Genomic DNA, 19,753 nt, shown 5'->3' with positions numbered 1-19,753 from the left:
TAGCAATACAAAGTGGTATTCTCCAAAAAGATGTTATGTCTGCCACACTAATGCACAATGTACCAGTGAGATGCCATACATCCCAACACCTGGCAGATCGTATCAAACAGCAAGATCCTTCCCACTGTTCGCGAGGGGTAAAGTATTCACTGTACCGAAACCAGCCTGTACTTGCAATCCTCAGAACATAGTGTTCAACGTTCAAGGTGATTTCATGATTGAACAACATTTGCTAATCTGATTGTGCTAAGAATTATTCTGGCAAACAATTCGAGATTATTGGCCAGCCTCACAGTGTGGCTGAGTTGCATCTGCATTCTTACACAGGGCCCTACCCTTCCCAAGCAAAGAAAACCTGTCCACGCACTGCGTCTTTTCAACTTAACAGAGAACCACAGAATCCCTACCATGTGGAAGGAGGTCATTCGGCCCATCAAGACTGCACCAACCACAATCCCACTTTATTCCCATAACCCCACATATTTACCCTGTTAATCTCCCTGACACGAAGGGTCAATTTTAGCATGGCCAATCCACCTAACCCGCACATCTTTGGAGCATGAGAGGAAATCGGAGCACCCGGAGGAAACCCACGCAGGCATGGGGAGAATGTGCAAACTCCACACAGGCAGTGACCTGAGGCCAGAATTGAACCCAGGTCCCTGGCGCTGTGAGGGAGCAGGCTAACCACTTGATATACAGCCATTCCCTGCTTCATTCCCCGTGGCCAATGCCTTGACCAATCCGAGTTGACCTGGTTTGAATTTAAACAGAAGCTGGCACTTTCACCATGGTAACGGGTCTACCAATCAGAGTCTTTAAAGTTTAAATTTTATTTATTAATTTTAAGGTTTATTTATTAGTGTCACAAGTCGGCTTACATTAACACTGCAATGAAATGACTGTGAAAGTCCCCTAGTCGCCACACTCTGATGCCTTTTTGGGTACACTGAGGGAGAATTTAGCATGGCCAATGCACCTAATCAGCACGTCATTCGGACTGTGGAAGGAAATCGGAGCACCCAGAGGAAATCCACGCAGACACAAGGAAAATGTGTGGACTCCGCACAGACACTGACCCAAGCCAGGAAATGAACCTGGGTCCCTGAAGCTGTGAAGCAGCAGTGCTAACCACTGTGCTACCATGCCATTCACTTGTCAACCAGTCAGCACCCTCTTCTCGTGCGTTTTTTAAATTGCTTTCCCTTTGAGGTTTAGTATTCTTGTGAATCTGTCCTGCTAGGTGCAAGATGAAAAGTTTCGACAGCACGTCTCTTTTTTTCAGAAATTGACTTTATTAGTTATTAGCTGTAAGTTGTCTGGGTATTGGGCCATTCTTTTAAATAAAGTTATAGGCCTCCTTTTTCTCTATTTTGAAGGAGACATAAATGTGACTTGATCCTGGCCTATTAGTGTCCCGCAATGCAGGCACCACTGTGTTCATTTCATTACAACTTTTTGACTGGATCTTGCTGAACTCTCTAAATTCGGAATAGCCTGGGCTGTGGTCCCATATCACTGCTTATCGGCTGTATTTTATTTTATATACACTGCACTGAGAACATAATTGACAACCACTCATTAGCACAGTCAGCAGTTCCAGCTCAAGCTCACGCCAGTAATGCGATGGCAGAAATGTCTGTGATTCTCTGCCATTTTGCAAACCATCCCTGCTGCACAAGTATTAATCCTTTGCCAAGATGTGATTCATTGCTGTGTTTCGACTTGGGCAGAGCTGCTTTCGGAGCCAAGTGTAAAACTGGTGGGGCTCATTGCTACCACTAACTCCAAGACAACCTGGAGTGTGAAAACTGGAGTAACATTTAGAACGAATTATTTTCTCCTTAGATATGCCAAGGAGCTGAATGTTGACATTATTGGGGCAGGCTTTTATGTGGGAAGTTGCTTACAGTTAATCAAGTGCATATATTGGGTCTATATACTCTGGAGTTTTAGAAGTATATTGGGCAGTGTTTCAAGACCTCGCTCAGGTGAGGCTTGTGAAATCCTGCCCGAGGCCAATGAATTCTGTTCTCCGAGCCGCTCCCGCCCGATTCCGAGGTGGGCGTGGTGGTAAAATTCCGGTAATTGGGCAGAGTTTTATGGCCTTGCTCATCCTGAAACCGTAAAATCCCGCCTGAGGTGAGTGGACCTTTCCATGGCTCCCCCCTCCTCCTCGCCCGCTCCGATTCCCGTGGCGGACAGGACAGTAAAATTCCAGCCATTGGATTCTGAAGGGATTTGGTGGAGTAGACGCGGAGACTGCCCCCTCTGACTGGGAAAGCTAGAACACAGGAGCATTGTCTCAGGATAAGGGGCCAATCACTTGTGAATGGAATAAGGAGAAATTTCTTCAGTTTCGAATCTTTTGGAATTCTAGACCTCAGTGGGTTGTGACTGCCCCACTATTGAATATATTTAAGGCTGAGAAAGGCATATTTTTGGTTTCCCGGGGGATCAAGGGACATGGGGAGTGGGAGGGAAAGTGGACTCGAAGCCCAAGATCAGCCAGGAATGAATTGAATGACTGAACAGGACTGACAGGCCCCAAGGTCTTCTCCTGCTCCTGCCAATTTATTTCCTCGTGATGGTGTGCTATATATAAACCACATGTTCCAGCTCAGTTATCTGGTCTCAGCTGAGGTGTTGATGTTAGGATAGAGAGAAAGAAAGATTTCAATTACTCCAATGGCACCTTCCATTGAACCATAGAGCCTGCACTGACCACAATCTCATCCTGGCCCTATTCCCATAATGCCACATATTTACCTGCTAATTTAGCATGACTAACCAACCAAACCCGCATATCTTTTGACTGTGGGAAGAAACTGGAGCACCCGGAGGAGACCCATGCAAACACGGTGAGAGTGTGCAAACTCTACACGAACCGTGACCCGAGGCCGGAATTGAACCTAGGTCCCTGGCGGCAGTGCTAATCACTGTGTCACCGCGCTGCCGCCCATATTTCATGACCTCAGCGAGTCACAAAGTGCTTTATAGCCAATGAAATGTTACTCTGGTCATTGAATGGAAAGGGTGGGGTGGGGGGTGCGTGAGTGGAGGGTAGGGAGAAGAGAGAATCCCTCAAGTGTGCACCATTTCACAGAATTGTTAAGCTGCAGAAGGAGGCCATTTTGCCCATTGAATCCCCATTGGCTCTCCAAAACAAGCATCACGACTCACCCAACATCTGAACATTCTGGACACCCCAAATGGAAGTCTAACCCAGAGGTGACATGAAGCTATTAAAGATGGCTGGAGGTCAGCTCAACTTACCTGGAATTAAAGGGTTAACGTAGCATCATAAGTCATGAGAAATAACCAAGACTAGCCCAACAAAACTGCTTGAATTCTGAGATTCCAGCTATATAAAGCACAGCATTTAGCATCTTGGCCAGCCTTTTCTGAAAGATGTTCCTAAACAGTCTGCTGGCATGTACGGTACAAAGCCTGTTGAGTAAACAGAGGTAATGAAGCCTTTCATAGGCATTAGTTACTATAAGGCCTCTTTTGGATCCAATTTAGGGAAAAGATTTCATCTCGTTACTGCTTGTAGTGCAATCATAAGCTCGTTATTCTTCCTTCCATTTACAATCTTGCTACAAATAGAAAACAGAGAAGATTCTCAACCTCCTGAAACTTAAATTGCTACAACTTGCTGCTTTAACCTATTACGCGCACTGTTCTGGTAGGCTTGAGCAGCTGCCTGTTACCATAGAAACAAGAAGTTATTAGGCTTGGCCTTGTTTCTCTTGGCCTGGTCAGAGGCCCTATTTGAGAATGATAAGGGGCTTGTTTCCTGAACAAATCATAGAATCCCTACAGAGCAGAAGGAGGCCATTTAGCCCATCGAGCCTGCACCAACACCAATCCCACCCAGGCCCTATTCTCGTAACCCCACATATTTACCTTACTAATCCCTTGATGCTAAGGGGCAATTTAGCATGGCCAATCCACCTAACCGGCACATCTTTGGAGTCTGGGAGGAAACCAGAGCACGCAGAGGAAATCCACACAGACATGGGGAGAATGTGCAAACTCCACACAGCCAGGCAGCCAAGGCTGGAATTGAACCGGGATCCTTGGCGCTGTGAGGCAGCAGTGCTAACCACCGTGCCACCAATGTTCAGCATATTTAGTTTCTCTGTTTATTTTAAAACAGCTAATATCCATTTAAAAATAACAGGTAGAGGGACAGGGAAGAAGAGCTCTAAACTTGTTTATCCTAATGGGTTTGCTCAAGAATGTATCAGCATAGTTGGAACAGAGCTCTCTGAAACAAAATTCTCCAGTGCTACTATAAATGTCAGAATCTATAGCAAAATTCAAATTAAAAGAAAAATCAGAGGTATTTTATTTCAAACATTAAATATATCTGATTGAATTTATATTCATTTTTGGTTAATTTATCCTAGAATGCTAGGGTTAATTGACTGGGTGTGTTGACTTCAACAGGCTAATGAGGTTGGCTTGCTAGAGTAAGAACTATCTGATGAATCCTAATTGATAGTTAGATCAGGGAGCCTCATGCTCCCTGTTTAAAGCAGGTGTGTCAAGCCTCCCAGCCTGCATTCAGCAGGGGGCAACCACAGAGCTGGCTGTGTACAGATGTTTGGTGTAAATAAAGTAACTTGGTGACAGGAGTCCCGCCTCCGTGGGGTTATTACACTGGGCTTGCAGTTATACACTTGAATAGGAATGAACATTGGCCAAATGTAATATCTGACTGTATCTGAACATTGTGGACTTTTGTTGGGTTGGCGTGGTTTAGGTTTTGCTTGTATTTATTTCATGTGAAGAGTGACTGCATTTCTGCGATATTGAAATGTTAAGAACGTTTAGTTTCACAGTTTAATCTCTCTGCGTATGACATTCATCTTCATAAGTGCGTTACTTGATGTAACTGCCAAGCCAGTTGTCTCCACTTGTTTCCCATGCATTTGGCAAGTGTTCCCTGTTTGAAGGCTGACTACACAAACAGACAATTGAAGCCTGATTACAGACTTGTTAACACTTCAAAACTCCAAATCCCACTCTCTATGGAGTAAAAATAGGCTAGTGGCATCACAGGCTGGATATTGCCGCAGCCTGGAAGGTGGGTTCCGAGGTTCAGGAGGTAAGGAGAGGGTGGGGGAGGGAGGGGCTCGGGGTGGTTCTTGTGCAGCAGAATGTGGAACTTCCAATGGTTGCAAATCAGAACGGTTCCCTGAAGCTGTCCCATCTCGAGGTGAGCTTCCCTGGGGCAAGCTGTCTTGGGAATGGGCAAACCACTCCCATTGGGCAGCCAGTTGAGTTCTCAAGCTCAGCGGCCATTCTCAGAACCCACCAGTATTTATTCAGAACTGCCTGCCCTTCCCCCTCTCCTCTCCCCCACTGAGTCCAGAGGTTGGCAGCAACTTAAGGCCACCATCCAGCAGTAGGCCGGAGGAGAATTCCTCTGCTCCCTGACCACATCTCTGAGCCATAAGTTGGGGTAGACGATGGCCTAGTGGTATTATCACTGGACTATTAATCCAGGAATTCAGTTAATGTTCTGGGGACCTGGGTTCAAATCCCACTGTGGTGGATTGTGGAACTTGAATTTGAAATTTAAAAAATCTGGAATTAAGAATCTAATGATGACCATGAAATGATTGTTGGACAAACCCATCTGATTCACTCATGTCCTATAGGGAAGGAAATCTGCCATCCTTACCCAGTCTGGCCTACATGTGACTCCAGAGCCACAGCAATGTGGTTGACTCTCAACTCCCTTCCAAGGGCAACCAGGGATGGGCAATAGATGCTCGCCCAGCCAGCGATAAACACAATAAGAAGTCTGACAACACCAGGTTTAAGTCCAACCAATTTCATCCAGCCAGCGATGGCCATGCCCCACAAACGAATAAAGGACTACAGGAATGGCCAAAAATAATCCTGTGGCAGGGTTTAATTTTTCCTAGAGGCTGCTAATGGCCTCTGCTCAGGCCTGTCCCTCGCGAACCCTTCCAGCGAGCACAGTGATGGTCTGTTAGGAGTCTGTGTCACATCTAGTTACGCTGGTGTTTGCCACGATGACAAGCAGGGCCTCGGGACTCTTGTATCGTCCCAACCAATAGGCTCCCAGTGCCTGCAGGAACATTACGTCCCATGATTCTAGAGAATTATTTTTGAAATAATAAACACGAAAACGAAATAAATACACTGAATTGTGATGGCTGTAGATTTACTTCCGCACAGAATGATTGAATTATTTGAGGAATGACCTTCACTCTGAAGGGAGAAGATTTTCATGTTCAGTATACATGGGGGTGGGTTCAATTCCCGGCTCAGGTCACTGTCTGTGTGGAGTCTAAATGTTCTCCCTGTGTTTGTGTGGGTTTCCTTTGGGTGCTCCGGTTTATTCCCACAGTCTAAAAGATGTGCTGGTTAGGTGCATTGAACAGGCTAAATTCTACCTCAGTGTACCCATACAGGTGCCTGAGTGTGATGACCAGGAGATTCTCACAGTAACTTCATTGTAGTGTTAATGTAAGTCTACCTGTGACTCTAATAAATAAACTTTAAATTTATATTCCCTGAGAAATATTGTTCAATATTTCCTGCAATAAGTGCATCCTTTATCCCCGTTTTTACATTTGTGCCTCAAATAACAAACAGCGAGAATCCATCGTCCTTTGCATTAGAGTGAACGGATTTATTGAAACCACACGAGACTCAGCAATAGCAGCCATTGAGAAACTAATCTATACGTGCTGTGCAGGCTGGTTTTAGAGGAAACGAGTGTGGATTGGATATTTAACATACGACCCAGAGTCAGTTCCTCAGGATGTTATTTCCCTTCTATTGAGCTGAGAACGCTGTAATGCTCCCGTCATCACTTTGTTTGAGATGAACTAACTTTGTACAGGCCAAGGAATGAACTTGCTGGGTTCTTTGTGGCTCTGCGCCAACATCCAATGTCACCCACGTGCATGGGTGCACCTTGGAACTCAGAGTGGGATGCAGAAAGAATATAATTGGATGGGGGAGTGGGGGGTGACAGGATGGAAACCGATACAATTTTCTGTAAGCCAATACTAGATAGCCTTACTCCATTAGGGGAGGCAGTGGTGCAGTGGGATTATCACTACACTAGTAATTCTAAAAACCTCAACGTAAGATCCGAGGATCGGGTTCAAATCCTGCTAAGGTAGATGGTGAAATTTGGAAAAAGTATAAAAACAAATTTGGAATTTAATTATTTAGACTTTTGAAAGTCTAATGATGTTCCTGAAACCATTGAACAGGCATGGTAGTACAGTGTTCAGCATTGCTGCCCTACAGCCACCAGGGATCTGGGTTCAATTCCGGCCTCGGGTGACTGGAGTTTGCACGTTCTCCTTGTGTGTGCATGGGTTTCCTCCTTGTGCTCTGGCTTACTCGCTCAGTCTAAAGACGGGTCAGGATATTGAACTTGATGATCAGCCATGATGAAGATGAATGGCAGAGCAGACTCGAAGGACCAAATGGCCTCCTCCTACTTCTAGAGTCTATGTGCGAGTTAGGTAGGTTGGCCATGTTAAATTGCCCCTGAGTGTCAGGGTGACTAGCAGGGTAAATATGTGGGAGTAGGGCTTGGTGGGATTTTTAATTTGATTTATTATTGTCACATGTATTTGTATATAGTGAAAAGTATTGTTGCATGCTGTACAGACAAAGCATACCATTCATAGGCGAGGAGAGGAAAGAGTGCAGAATGTAGTGTTACAGTCATAGCTAGGGTGTAGAGAAAGATCAACTTAGTGTGAGGTAGGTCCATTCAAAAGGCTGACGGCAGCAGGGAAGAAGCTGTTCTTGAGTTGGTTGGTACGTGACCTCAGACTTTTGTATCTTTTTCCCAACAGAAGAAGGTGGAAGAGAGTATGTCTGGGGGTCCTTGATTATGCTGGCTATTTTTCCAAGACAGTGGGAAGCGTAGAGAGAGTCATTGGGTTGTTGTCGGTGAGGGCTTGATGGGCTGAATGACCTGTAGGGATTCTATAATCTGGGATCATCTGGTTGAGATTAAGGCTGTGGATTCGGAAGGCAAGACATAGTCCCCATAGTCAAGTCACACCAACAGTACTCTGAGCTGTAGCTCTCCCGAGTGGACACGGCAAACATTTCAGGGAGTGCGAGTATCTCCATGTGGTGATTTTCCACTGACTTGCTCATTTATTACTGCACAGCTCACCATGTTAAGACTGGCACCTGTGAGGTAGTGGCTCTGCACAGATGCTGCAATAAAAACAAAATCGAAGAACGATCCCAGACAGTGAAGTGCTCCTGTTTCCCAGGACAAGTGGCAGGAACAACGCGAGCTGCTCCTTCATGTGTTGATGGTAGGTATGCTTCTCCCTTTTTAACACCAATCTCCCCCTCCCCCATTCCAAAGTTTGACCGTGGCTTCTTTCCTTTCTCTCGTGTAGTTAACAGAACTATTTTTAATATCGCTTTGCTTCACATTTAGTTGGATTGAAAGTGCCTAACAAGGTAATGTATTCTGCAGTGCCAAACAAAATAATGAAAAGGATTTCGATTGCGCTGCCCAGATGGAATGTTTATTGAACCAAGTGTAACGGAGACAGTTCCCTAATTAAGAATGTTATGAAGATTCTGGATTCTTAACATAGCCAGGAATAATAATGGACGGTAGGGTGGCATAGTAATCACAACGCTAGGGACCCGGGTTCAATTCCTGGCTTGGGTCACTCTGTGGAGTTCACACGCTCTCTGCATGGGTTTCCTCCGGGTGCTCTGATTTCCTCCAAAGATGTGCAGGTTAGGTGGATTGGTCATGCTAAAGATGTCCGTTAGTGTCCCAAGATGTGTAGATGAGATGGATTAGCCTAAGAAAAAGTGCGGTGTTCGGGGGAGAGGGCCTAGGTAAGATACTCTGTCAAAGAGTCATTGCAGACTGGATGGGCCAAATGGCTCCTTTTGCATTGTAGTGATTCTATCATTCTAATGCAAATTGATAGGGCAGTATGTTGAGGCAACAGCGATCACGGGAACACAATTTGTGACCCAGGTTTAATTTTCACAATTGTTCTGGTGTTGCAGATCAAAACTATAGACCATCTCTGCCAGATAGAATACTGAGTTAGACCCTCACTGATCCCACTCTAACAAATGCTAAATTTGGCTTAAACATTTGCCTGATTCCAACCTGCTGCCCAAGCATAAAATTGGCATCATTGTTTGTCTGTCCATCTGTTATAGATAGCCACCTGTTCACAGAGCTTTTTGTCTCCAATGTAGAATTTTTTTTCTGATGGGAAAAGATAGCATGAATTCTTTAAAATGGTGAAAATGGAATATTACAGCCTTATCGTGGCTTGGGGGAGTGGGGAGAGTGCGATGGTGGTGGGGGGGGGGGTCGGTGGGTGTAAAATTAAGCAAACCATTCAAAAGGTCATTGACTTTGGTGGGACTGTAAAATCCTCCCCACCCCCGACATAAAATTCCACCCCATTTGGCACGGTGGCACAGTGGTTAGCACTGCTGCCTCACAGGGACCCAAGTTCGATTCCCGGCTTGGGTCGCTGTCTGTGTGGAGTTTGCACTTTCTCCCCATGTCTGCCTGGGGGTGCTCTGGTTTCCTCCCACACCCCAAAGATGTGTGGGTTAGGTGGATTGGCCGTGCTAAATTGCCCCACTGGTGTTGAGGTGGGGGGAAACTAGTTAGAATAAATGCATAGGGTTGTGGGGATAGGGCCAGGGTGGGATTGTGGTCAGTGCATACTTGATGGGCAGAATGGCCCCCTTCTGCACTTTAGGGTTCTATGATAGTTTATTATTGGTCTGCCATTCATGAATACATTCTGATGCCTATCAAAGGGGAACAAGTGATAATCACTTTCTTCTTGTACTGAGTTCAAGATAGATCTCCTTGGCCAAATCAGCCCATGTTGGTGTTTATGTTCCTCTCAATCTTTTCTCATCTAAATCCACCATCTTTTCCTCCATATACTTACCCCATTTCCCCTTAATTTCATCTGCCTTAGTTGCTTCAAATTCCACATTCTCAGCACTCCATGGATAAATGAGTTTCTTCTGAATTCCCCCATTGGATTTCTTATTGACTATGTCGATGCCCTCTAATTATGTTCTTCCCTGCAAGAAGACGCATTGGATGGGATTTTCTGGCCACGCTCACCCCAAGGCCAAAAGTTCCTACCCGAGATCAATGGATCTATTTCATGGTCTGCATTGCATGAGAATTGTAGTGGGCGGGACAGGAAAATTCTGCCTTGACTCTCTGTATCCACCCTGTCAAACCTTTCAGAACTTTAAGACCCCTGTTGGATCATCCCCCCAGCCTTTGTTTCAAGACTGTCAATCCTTTGCTGATTAATGTATACATGTATTTCTGGTGTTACGCTTGTAAGTTTCCTCTGCACCCATTCCAGTGTCTCTTTATTCTCTTTGTATGGTTACCAAAACCGCGTGCAGTATTTGAAGTGGAATCATGAGCTTTCATGATGAAGGAGCAGCACTCTGAAAGCCCGTGATTCCAAATGAACCTATTGGACTTTAACCTGGTGTTGTGAGATTTCTCGCTGTGCCCACCCGAGTCCAATCCGAGACCTATTAGGCAATGGAGACCAACGTTGTCCAAGGAGACCAAATCTGGAAGGGAAAATAGAAATGTACTCCACTACATTGTGGGAACAATATGCCAAAGACTTTTATTTGCCTTCCGAAGGGAACTTAAGCTAATAAACTGTTGTTTTCTTTTGTGGAACCAGCCTCAATCGTTTTACAGAAGTGGTGGTGTCAAATGCAGCCATGCCTTGAAGGAGAGGAATGTAAAGTATTGCCAGATCGTACTGGTTGGAGCTGTGCTTCTGGGAATAAAGTAAAGACCACCAAGGTGAGTCAGTCACTGCAATCTTTCCAACCAGAGAATATTTGAATTTCAGAATGAATTTCAGGCTAGTGTTAAAAAAAAAGGTGGCATTTTTGGATTGCCTGCTTCACAATGCAAATGACTTTAACTTGAACTGCATTTGTACTGCAGCTGCTGGTTGGAGATTGGTAGGGGTTCCAGCCAGGTATAAATCCCATTTACAGCACCTCGCTGGAACTCCAATTCTCCTGCCCAGGAGAGACCTCCTCGGGTGACAGGTCCGACAACTATCTCGACATTTAAGTGAACTCCAGGTAGGTTTGCAAAGCCGTCTACGCTGAATTAGGTGGTGCACTGGGTTTTGCCTTTGACCTTTCACCTTTCGACCTCTCGTGACCTGGATTCAAAGCCAGCCCAAATAGAGAGGGTGGGTGTGTCCGCTCGCTGAAGCCAATATAAATTAATTTGCACAGCTTGAATCCAGTGTCTGGGAGGACGTAAAGATTTATCGCTGCATTTCTTTTTGAAGTTGAACAGGTTGCTCCCCTGGTATCTGGTACGGTGTTCATTGCTCTAAAGCATCATCACCAAAACAGATTAACTTTGAGTATCTCACTGCTGTTTTTGGGATCTTGCTTTGCGCAGACTGGCTATGCAGTTTGTGAACACAGCAGCGATGGCAGTTCAACATTGATTGTTCTGAGTGTATGAGAATGCTAAACAGGTACGTGTAAAGACAACGGGTGGGAATTTCTAGCCGCAAGCATCCCAAGTCTGGAAATTCCCGCCGGAAGTCAGTTACGGGGGAGGCGATGGCCTAGTGGTATTATCATTTGACTATGAATCCAGAAACTCAGCGAATGTTCTGGGGATCTGGGTTCGAATCCCACCACGGCAGATGGTGGAATTTGAGTTCAATAAAAAACAACCTGGAATTAAGAATCTACTAATGACCAGGAAACCATTACCGATTATCGGAAAAACCCATCTGGTTCATTAATGTTCTTTGGGGAAGGAAATCGGCCATCCTTAACTGGTCTGGCCTACATGTGACTCCAGAGCCACAGCGATGTGGTTGACTCTCAACTGCCCTCTGAAATGTCCCAGCAAGCCACTCAGTTCAAGGGCAACTAGGGATGGCCATTAAATGCTGGCACTGCCCATGTTCCATGAATGAATAAAAAAGGGTCTTTACAATAGCCGCCAAATTTTCTGTCCCTCCTGCCACGGTAGTTTTAAATTTATATATTATTGTCACAAGGTTCACGTTAACACTGCAATGAAGTTACTGTGAAAATCCTCTAGTCTCTGCACTCTGGTGCCTGTTCGGGTACATTGAGGGTCAACTTAGCATAGCCAATATACCTAACCAGCTTGCCTTTTGGACTGTGGAAGGAAACCGGAGCACCCGGAGGAAACCCAAGCAGACACAGGGAGAATGTGCAAACTCCACACAGACAGTGACCCAAGCCGGCAATCGAACCCCGGTCTCTGGCGCTGTGAGGCAGCAGTGCTAATTACTGTGCCACCATGCCGACCTATGATGGGTGGGACAGGGAAGAAAGAAAGTTGTTCTTTCAATTCCCTGGTGGGTACACTTTAACATCAAAAAGATATCCAAATCTGGCATTCTTACAAGAGGGTGTGTGTGTGGAAAAAATGTTATGGTGGTACAGTGCAGGAAGGGGGCCCTGTTTTGAAATTGGGAAACGTATGTGGTGCAGATAGAATAGTGGGTGCTTTATATCTGCCTGTCCTACACCTGATACCTGCAGTTGGGGTTGTTTTCCTTAGAGAAGAGGTTTCAGAACAGTGTTCAAAACCAAGAGGCGTTGCGGTAGAGTAGAGAGGACAAAACTATTCCCATTAACAGTTTTGGTTGAGAACCAGAGAACGCAGATATAAAGTGATTGGTAAAGGAATCAAAGGCAACTTGAGGCGTGTCCTCTTGTATTCAGTGAATGGTTCTGGAATCCATTGTCTGAGAGTATGGCCCAGGCAGGTTCCATCAAGGCTTTCAATCAGGCATTGAATAAACAGCTGAAAGGAATATGGAATGCAGGGAAAGGAAAGGGGAGTGGAATTAATCAGATTACTCTTGTACTGAGCTGCCATTGCCTCAAAGGGTAGAAGATCCTCCTTCTGTGCTGGAAACATATTGGGATTCAGACACTGAACACCCAAAACAAGAAGTAGCACTAACAGCCTTCACTTTGAAGAGAATGCAAAATTATGAAGAAGAAAGTCCAAGAGACCATGCAACACCAAACTATAATTAAATTGTTTTCATTCATTCATGGGAAGTGGGCATTGCTGGCTGGCCAGCATTTATTGCCCATCTTTAGTGGCCTTTGGAAGGCAGTTGAGAGTCAACCACATTGCTGTGGCTCTGGAGTCACATGTAGGCCAGACTGGGTAAGGACGGCAGATTTCCTTCCCTAAAGGACATTAGTGAACCAGATGGGTTTTTCCAACAATGGTTTCATGGTCATCGGTAGATTCTTAATTCCAGATTTTTTTTATTGAATTCAAATTTCACCATCTGCAGTGCTGGGATTCGAACCCAGGTTCTCAGAACATTAGCTGAGTTTCTGGTTTAATAGTCTAGTGATAATCCCACTAGGCCAAATTAAATTTCAAGTGGGTGGGCAGTTGGTTCGTGATGCCAACAGCTTGGGTTTAATTCCCGTACTGGCTGCGACTATTCACGTAGACCCTGCCTTCTTGACCTAGCCTCTTACCTGAGGTGTGGTGATCCTTGGGTTAAATCACCACCAGGCAGCTCTCCCCTTCAAAGGGGAGAGCAGCCTATGGTCACCTGGGATTATTGCGATTTGCAGATTATTTCTCCAGGCAGTTTTTGCTTCTCTGCTGTCAGGTCAGGTCAGTCTCTTATTGTGTATTAATCCTGCAATCGCAGCATCGCTAGAAGCAGAAACCTGTACGTGAAAATGCTGAAGTCAGAGTATTAGAGTTTTACAGCACAGAAGGAGGCCTTTCGGCCTATCATATGTGTGCTGGTCACTAAGACCTATTCATTATAATTCCATTTCCCAGCACCTCCATAGACTTGCACTTCAAGCGCTCATCTAAATGTTTCTTTGTTGAACGTAGGAAAATGTGAAGTTTTGCACTTTGGTAGAAAGAATAAAGGAGCTGAATATTATTTAAATGGAGAAAGACTGCAGAAAACTGCAGCATGGAGGGATTTGGGGATAAATCACAAACAGCTAGTGTGCAAGTTCAGCAGGTAATTGGGAAAGCAAATGGAAGGTTGGCCGTTATTTCAAAGGGAATGGAGTGTAAAAATAAAGAAGTGTTGCTAAAACTACTCAAGGCGCTAGTTGGAGCACACCTGCAGTAATGTGAACAATTTTGGTTCCCTTATCTAAGGAAAGATATACTAGCATTGGAGCCAGTCTAGAGAAGATTCACTAGGCTGATATTGGGAACGGAGGAACTTTCTCAATGAGGAGTGATTGAATAGGTTGGGCCTGTATCCATTGCAGTTTGGAAGAATGAGAGGCAACCTTATTGAGGCATATCAGATTCTCAGAGGGTTTGGCTAATTAGATACTGCGAGCTTGTTTCCCCTTGTGGGACAGTCCAGGACCAGAGGGCACCCCCTCAGAGTATGGGGTCACCCATTTAAGGCGGAGATGAGGAGGAATTTTTTTCTCTCAGAAGGGAGTGAATCTGGTTCAGGTACATTAAGCACACACAGATTTCATTTCAATGGTTCACATCAGAGGCTTGTTGCGAGTCGCTTTCTGCTTCTACGAGGCATGTCTGGCTTTTAAACCATAAATTGCTTATGACAATGGCTGTTTAACCTGTGGATGTAATCTTTAGACCAGATCAAAGCTCCTTTCCAATATCCTTTGTGTAATTTTCACAGAGGCGCGTGCAATGCAGTCACCTCTGTGCCCCATCTCGTACAGACAATATCAGAGCCTAAATAGAACAGCTGATGCAGTTTCTTTTTTCTGTGCTGTCTGCTATTCTCACCCGGCTAAATGCTTTACCTCAGCACTGGAACCGTCAAACAGCCTGCGTTTCACGGTGCTTGACAAATGACCCTGCTTTCACATGCGCTGTAAGCAACGGGCGTCACCTCAGCAACAACTACAATCTCACCACTCAGCAGAAACCCTCCTCGGCTTCCTTTGGGGGCACACCGAATAATACTTTATTCACGAAACCCGCTGAGGGATGCTTATCTGTGTTGCTCCTTCAGAGAGCTAGCACAGGGATGACAGGCGGAATTTTGTCCCCAAATCATTCTGTGATTTGTGAGGTTTTTATTTTGAAACAACTCTACATATACCACCTTTAATCCCACATATTTAACCCGCTAATCCTCTGAACCTACACACCTTTGGATACTAAGGGGCAATTTAGCGTGGCCAATCCAACTAACCTGCACGTCTTTGGGCTGTGGGAGGAAACCAGAGCACCCGGAGGAAACCCATGTACAGAGAATATGCAGTCACCCAAGGCTGGAATTGAACCCGAATCCCTGACTCTGCGAGGCAGCAGTGCTAACCACTGTGCAATCTTCTTCTGGTACTATTTAGTTTAGTTTACTTTTTTTTAAGCCTCACAAGTAGGCTTACATTAACACTGCAATGAAGTTACTGTGAATATCCCCTAGTTGCTGCACTCCGCCGCCTATTTGGGCGCACAGAGGGAGAGTTTAGCATGGCCAATGTGCCTAATCAGCACATCTTTCGAGTGTGGGAGGAAACTGGAGTACCTGGAGGAAACCCACACCGACATGGGGAGAATGTGTAAACTCCGCACACACACACACACACACACACACACACACACACACACACACACACACACACACACACACACACAGTGACCCAAGCCGGGAAGTGAACCCAGGTTCCTGGCGCTGTGAAGAAGCAGTGCTAACCACTGAGCTGCCGTGCCACAATTTCAGACCATCTGAAACCATCAGAACCTTTACTGAATAAACACAGGAGCTAATTGAAAACTCTTGAATTATTCAATTAAACATAATTGTGCAAAAAAAAACCCCTACGCAATTAAACTGGAGTCATTTGTTATTTTGCCTCATGCCTCTAGCTCCATTGAGTGATACGCAACAGTACCCAAGACTCTGAATGGAAAACAGATTATACAAGTTCATAAATATTTTTATGTCATGTGAGACAACTTTATTACCCAAGACATTTTCAGAATGTGTGTCGTGTTGCATCATTTGCATATTGCCATGGGAGCACTGTTCTTTCCTCCCAATTGTAACTCTTTGACTCCGCACCTCTGAAATCCCTTTAGTCGGGATGAAGAATGAACATGATTTGGGCATTTCAACATACAATAGAATGAATTACCGCCCTTCAGAATGGGGCCACAGTAAGGTTCAAACTCAGTGACTCACGACAAACAAGTAATACATTGAAAATAATTTTTAATCCACCGAGCATATTGAGATCTTATCAGTACCCATTTTAGACCCACAAGCTGCTTGACAATGAATTTACAATTCCTGCAATGTTTGATCTCCCCATTTAAAAAAAAAATCTACATGGAAATATATTCCACTTTCAGCTGAAAATGTCCCCACAAATTTATTTTTTAAAATTAAAATGTACTTATTAGTATTACAAGGAGGATTATATTAACACTGCAATGAAATTACTGTGAAAATCCCCTGGTCGCCACACACTGGCACTTGTTCGGGTACACTGAGGGAAAATTTAAGCATGGCCAATGCACCTAACCAACACATCATTTGGAGTGTTGGAGGAAACCGGAGCACTTGGATCAAACCCATGTAGATACAGGGAGAATGTGGAGACTCAGCACAGACAGTGACCCAAGCTGGGATTTGAAACCGGGTCCCTGACGCTGTGAGGCAGCAGTGCTAACCACAGTGCCACTGCTTCACCATACCTCTTCATTTGCCTTTCCAAGAGGGCTTTCAAAATGTTGGTCACTCAACATGGCAGCATGGCCTGCTCAGAATACTTTGAATGCTGTCTGGTTTGACAAAATATTGGTTTGATTTGATTTGATTTATTATTGTCGCATGCACTGGGAGACAGTGAGAGGTATTTTTTTCTTGCCCACTATACAGACAAAGCATACTGTTTATATAGTACATAGGGGAGAAGGAAAGGAGAGGGTACAGAATGTAGTGTTACAATCATAGCCAGAGTGTAAAGATCAACTTAAAATCAGAAAGGCCCATTCAAAAGTCTGATGGCAGCAGGGATGAAGCTGTTCTTGAGTCAGTTGATATCTGACCTCACACTAGGGATGGATAATTGGAATTATAAAATGGTGCAGCGCAAAAGGTGGGCCAGTCAGCTTACTGAATCTGTGCTGATCCTTTCGTTAAGCAATCCAAGCAGCCCAACATCTCTCCATTGATAAAAGCAAAGTACTGCGGATGCTGGAATCAGAAACAGGAACAGAAAATGCTGGAAAATCTCAGCAGGTCTGACAACATCTGTGGAGAGAGAATAGAGCCAACGTTTTGAGTCTGAATGACCCTTCATCGGAGTCAAGAGCAACAAAAAACAGAAGAGGTTTATAGCATGAGGGTTGGAGAGGAAGGGCTGAAATTGGACATTATGAAGTGCTTTGAAAGGTTGGTCATGGCACAAATCAATTCTGGCCTCCCAGGCTGCCTGGTTCCACTACAGTTTGTCTATTGCCACAACAGGTCCGCAGCAGACGTCAGCTCCCTGGCCCTACATTCAACCCTGGCACACTTAGATAACAAAGACACCCGTGTCAGACTCCTATTTATTGACTACTGCTCAGCCTTTAACACCATTATTCCTACAAGACTCATCTCCAAACTTCGTGGCCTGGGGCTCAGTGGCTCCCTCTGCAACTGGATGCTAACCCACAGTCCGCAGTCAGTAAGGATAGGCAACAACCTCTCCTCCAACACCTCCTCAACACTGGTGCTCCGCAAGACTGTGTCCTCAGCACCTTACTATACTGCTTATACACCTCTGGCCGTTTGGCTAAATTCCCCCCCCAACTCAATTTTCAAGTTTGCTGATGATACCACCTTTGTGGGTCAGATCTCAAACAATGGCGAGACACAATACAGGAAAGAGATAGAGAATCTGATGAACGGGTGTGACAACAATAATCTCTCAATGTCAACAAAACAACAGAAATAGTCATTGGCTTCAGGAGGCATAATGGAGGATGTGCCCTGTCTACATCAATGGGGATGAAGTAGAATTGGTCAAGAGCTTCAAGTTTTTAGCTGTCCAGATCACCAACAACCTGTCCAGGTCCCTCAATGTGGACGCTATAGTTAAGAAAGCCCACCAATGCCTCTACTTTGTCAGGAGACTCAGGAAATTTAGCATGTCTGCTGCAACTCTCACCAACTTCTACAGATGCACCATAGAAAGCATTCTTTCTGGTTATATCACAGCTTGGTATGTCTCCTGCTCTGTTCAAGACCGCAATAAACTACAAATGATCGTGAACAAAGCCTAATCCATCACTCAAACAAGCCTCCCATCCATTGACACTGTCTATACATCCTACTGCCTCAGAAAAGCAACCCGAGCATAATCAAGGACCCAACACACCCCGGGCATTCTCTCTTCCACCTTCTTCCATTGGGGGAAAGACACAAAAGTCTGAGGACACGTACCAACAGACACAAAACAGTTTCTTCCCTTCTACCGTCAGACTTCTGAATAGACCTATCTCGCATTAAGTTGGTCTTTCTCTACACCCTAGCTGTGGCTGTAATATTACTTTCTACACTACTTTCCTTCTCTATGAACAGTATGCTTTGTCTGAATAGCGCACAAGAAACAATGTTAATATATATGACAATAATAAATCAAATCAAAACTGCTATGACCTTCACCACTCATGTCTCAGTGGTCCAAGAAGGACAGCTCACCACCACCTTCTCAGAACTGGTAGATACCAGCCTTGGAGGAGATGCCCACATCCAAATGAATAAAAAACATTTCTGAAGGGTGCGAAGGGCAATTCCTGAGGAGTTTCAAGTTGCCTTTCTGCCCATCGAAGTCCGCATCAAAACAAATGGGAAGAAAATAAAGAACTGAACTCTTCTGAGGAACCAGTCAGATCCTCAGACCTGTTTAAATTTAATTTTGGTGGGCACTTCAGTTCCATTTTCCTGCCATACCAACGTGTCAAAAAATTGTAGAATCCCTACGGTGTAGAAGGTCCATTCGGCCCTTCGAGCCTACACTGACGATAATCCCGCCTGGGCCCTAACCCCATCCATTTACTGTGCTAATCCCCCTGCCACTGAGGGACAATTTAGCATGGCCAATTCACCTAACCTCCACATCTTTGGATATGTCCCTTAATATGTTTATCCAATGTTGGAATGTCTTGTTGAAGTTGCACAAGGCATTGGTAAGGCCACACTTGGAATGTTGTGTGCAATTCTGGTCACCCTATTATAGAAAGGATATTATTAAACTAGAAAGAATGCAGAAAAGATTTACTATGATGCTACCGGGACTTGATGGATTGAGTTATAAGGAGAGGTTGGATAGACTGGGACTCTTTTCCTCTGGAGCATAGGAGGCTGAGGAGTGATCTCATAGAGGTCTATAAAATAATGAGGGGCACAGATCAACTAGATAGTCAATATCTTTTCCCAAAGGTAGGGGAGTCTAAAACTAGGGGGCATAAGTTTAAGGTGAGAGAGGAGAGATTCAAAAGTGTTCAGAGGGGCAATTTTTCACACAGAGGGTGGTGAGTGTCTGGAACAAGCTGCCAGATGTAGTAGTAGAGGCGGGTACAATTTTGTCTTTTAAAAAGCATTTAGATAATTACAGGGGTACGGAGGGACATGGGCCAAATGCGGGCAATTGGGACTAGCTTAGGCGTTTTAAGAAAAAG

General features: G+C 44.8%; 1 protein-coding gene across 7 annotated transcripts in view; it reads left to right on the top strand.

The window, feature by feature from the left end:
* The window catches only part of LOC145344554 (chemokine-like protein TAFA-2), a 226,029-nt gene that overhangs the window by 192,152 nt on the left and 14,124 nt on the right, over nucleotides 1-19,753 (top strand). For 5 of the 7 annotated variants that reach the window (XR_013886885.1, XR_013886886.1, XR_013886887.1 and 2 more), the window contains exons 4-6: nucleotides 8,190-8,342; nucleotides 10,752-10,876; nucleotides 11,024-11,166. Coding sequence is in view for 1 of the 7 variants with exons in the window: in XM_080191750.1 (XP_080047876.1) it covers nucleotides 8,190-8,342; nucleotides 10,752-10,876 (278 nt within the window). In the remaining 6 variants the exon portion in view is untranslated. The remainder of the gene's footprint in view (nucleotides 1-8,189; nucleotides 8,343-10,751; nucleotides 10,877-11,023; nucleotides 11,167-19,753) is intronic. The other 2 variants (XR_013886890.1, XM_080191750.1) reach the window with 1 other exon arrangement.

This window comes from Carcharhinus amblyrhynchos, chromosome 6 (genome assembly GCF_965287045.1).
Source record: "Carcharhinus amblyrhynchos chromosome 6, sCarAmb.v2.hapA, whole genome shotgun sequence".
NCBI lineage: Eukaryota > Metazoa > Chordata > Chondrichthyes > Carcharhiniformes > Carcharhinidae > Carcharhinus > Carcharhinus amblyrhynchos.
The sequence above is the reverse complement of the archived record's forward strand: the minus strand, read 5'-3'. Positions and strand labels throughout refer to the sequence as shown.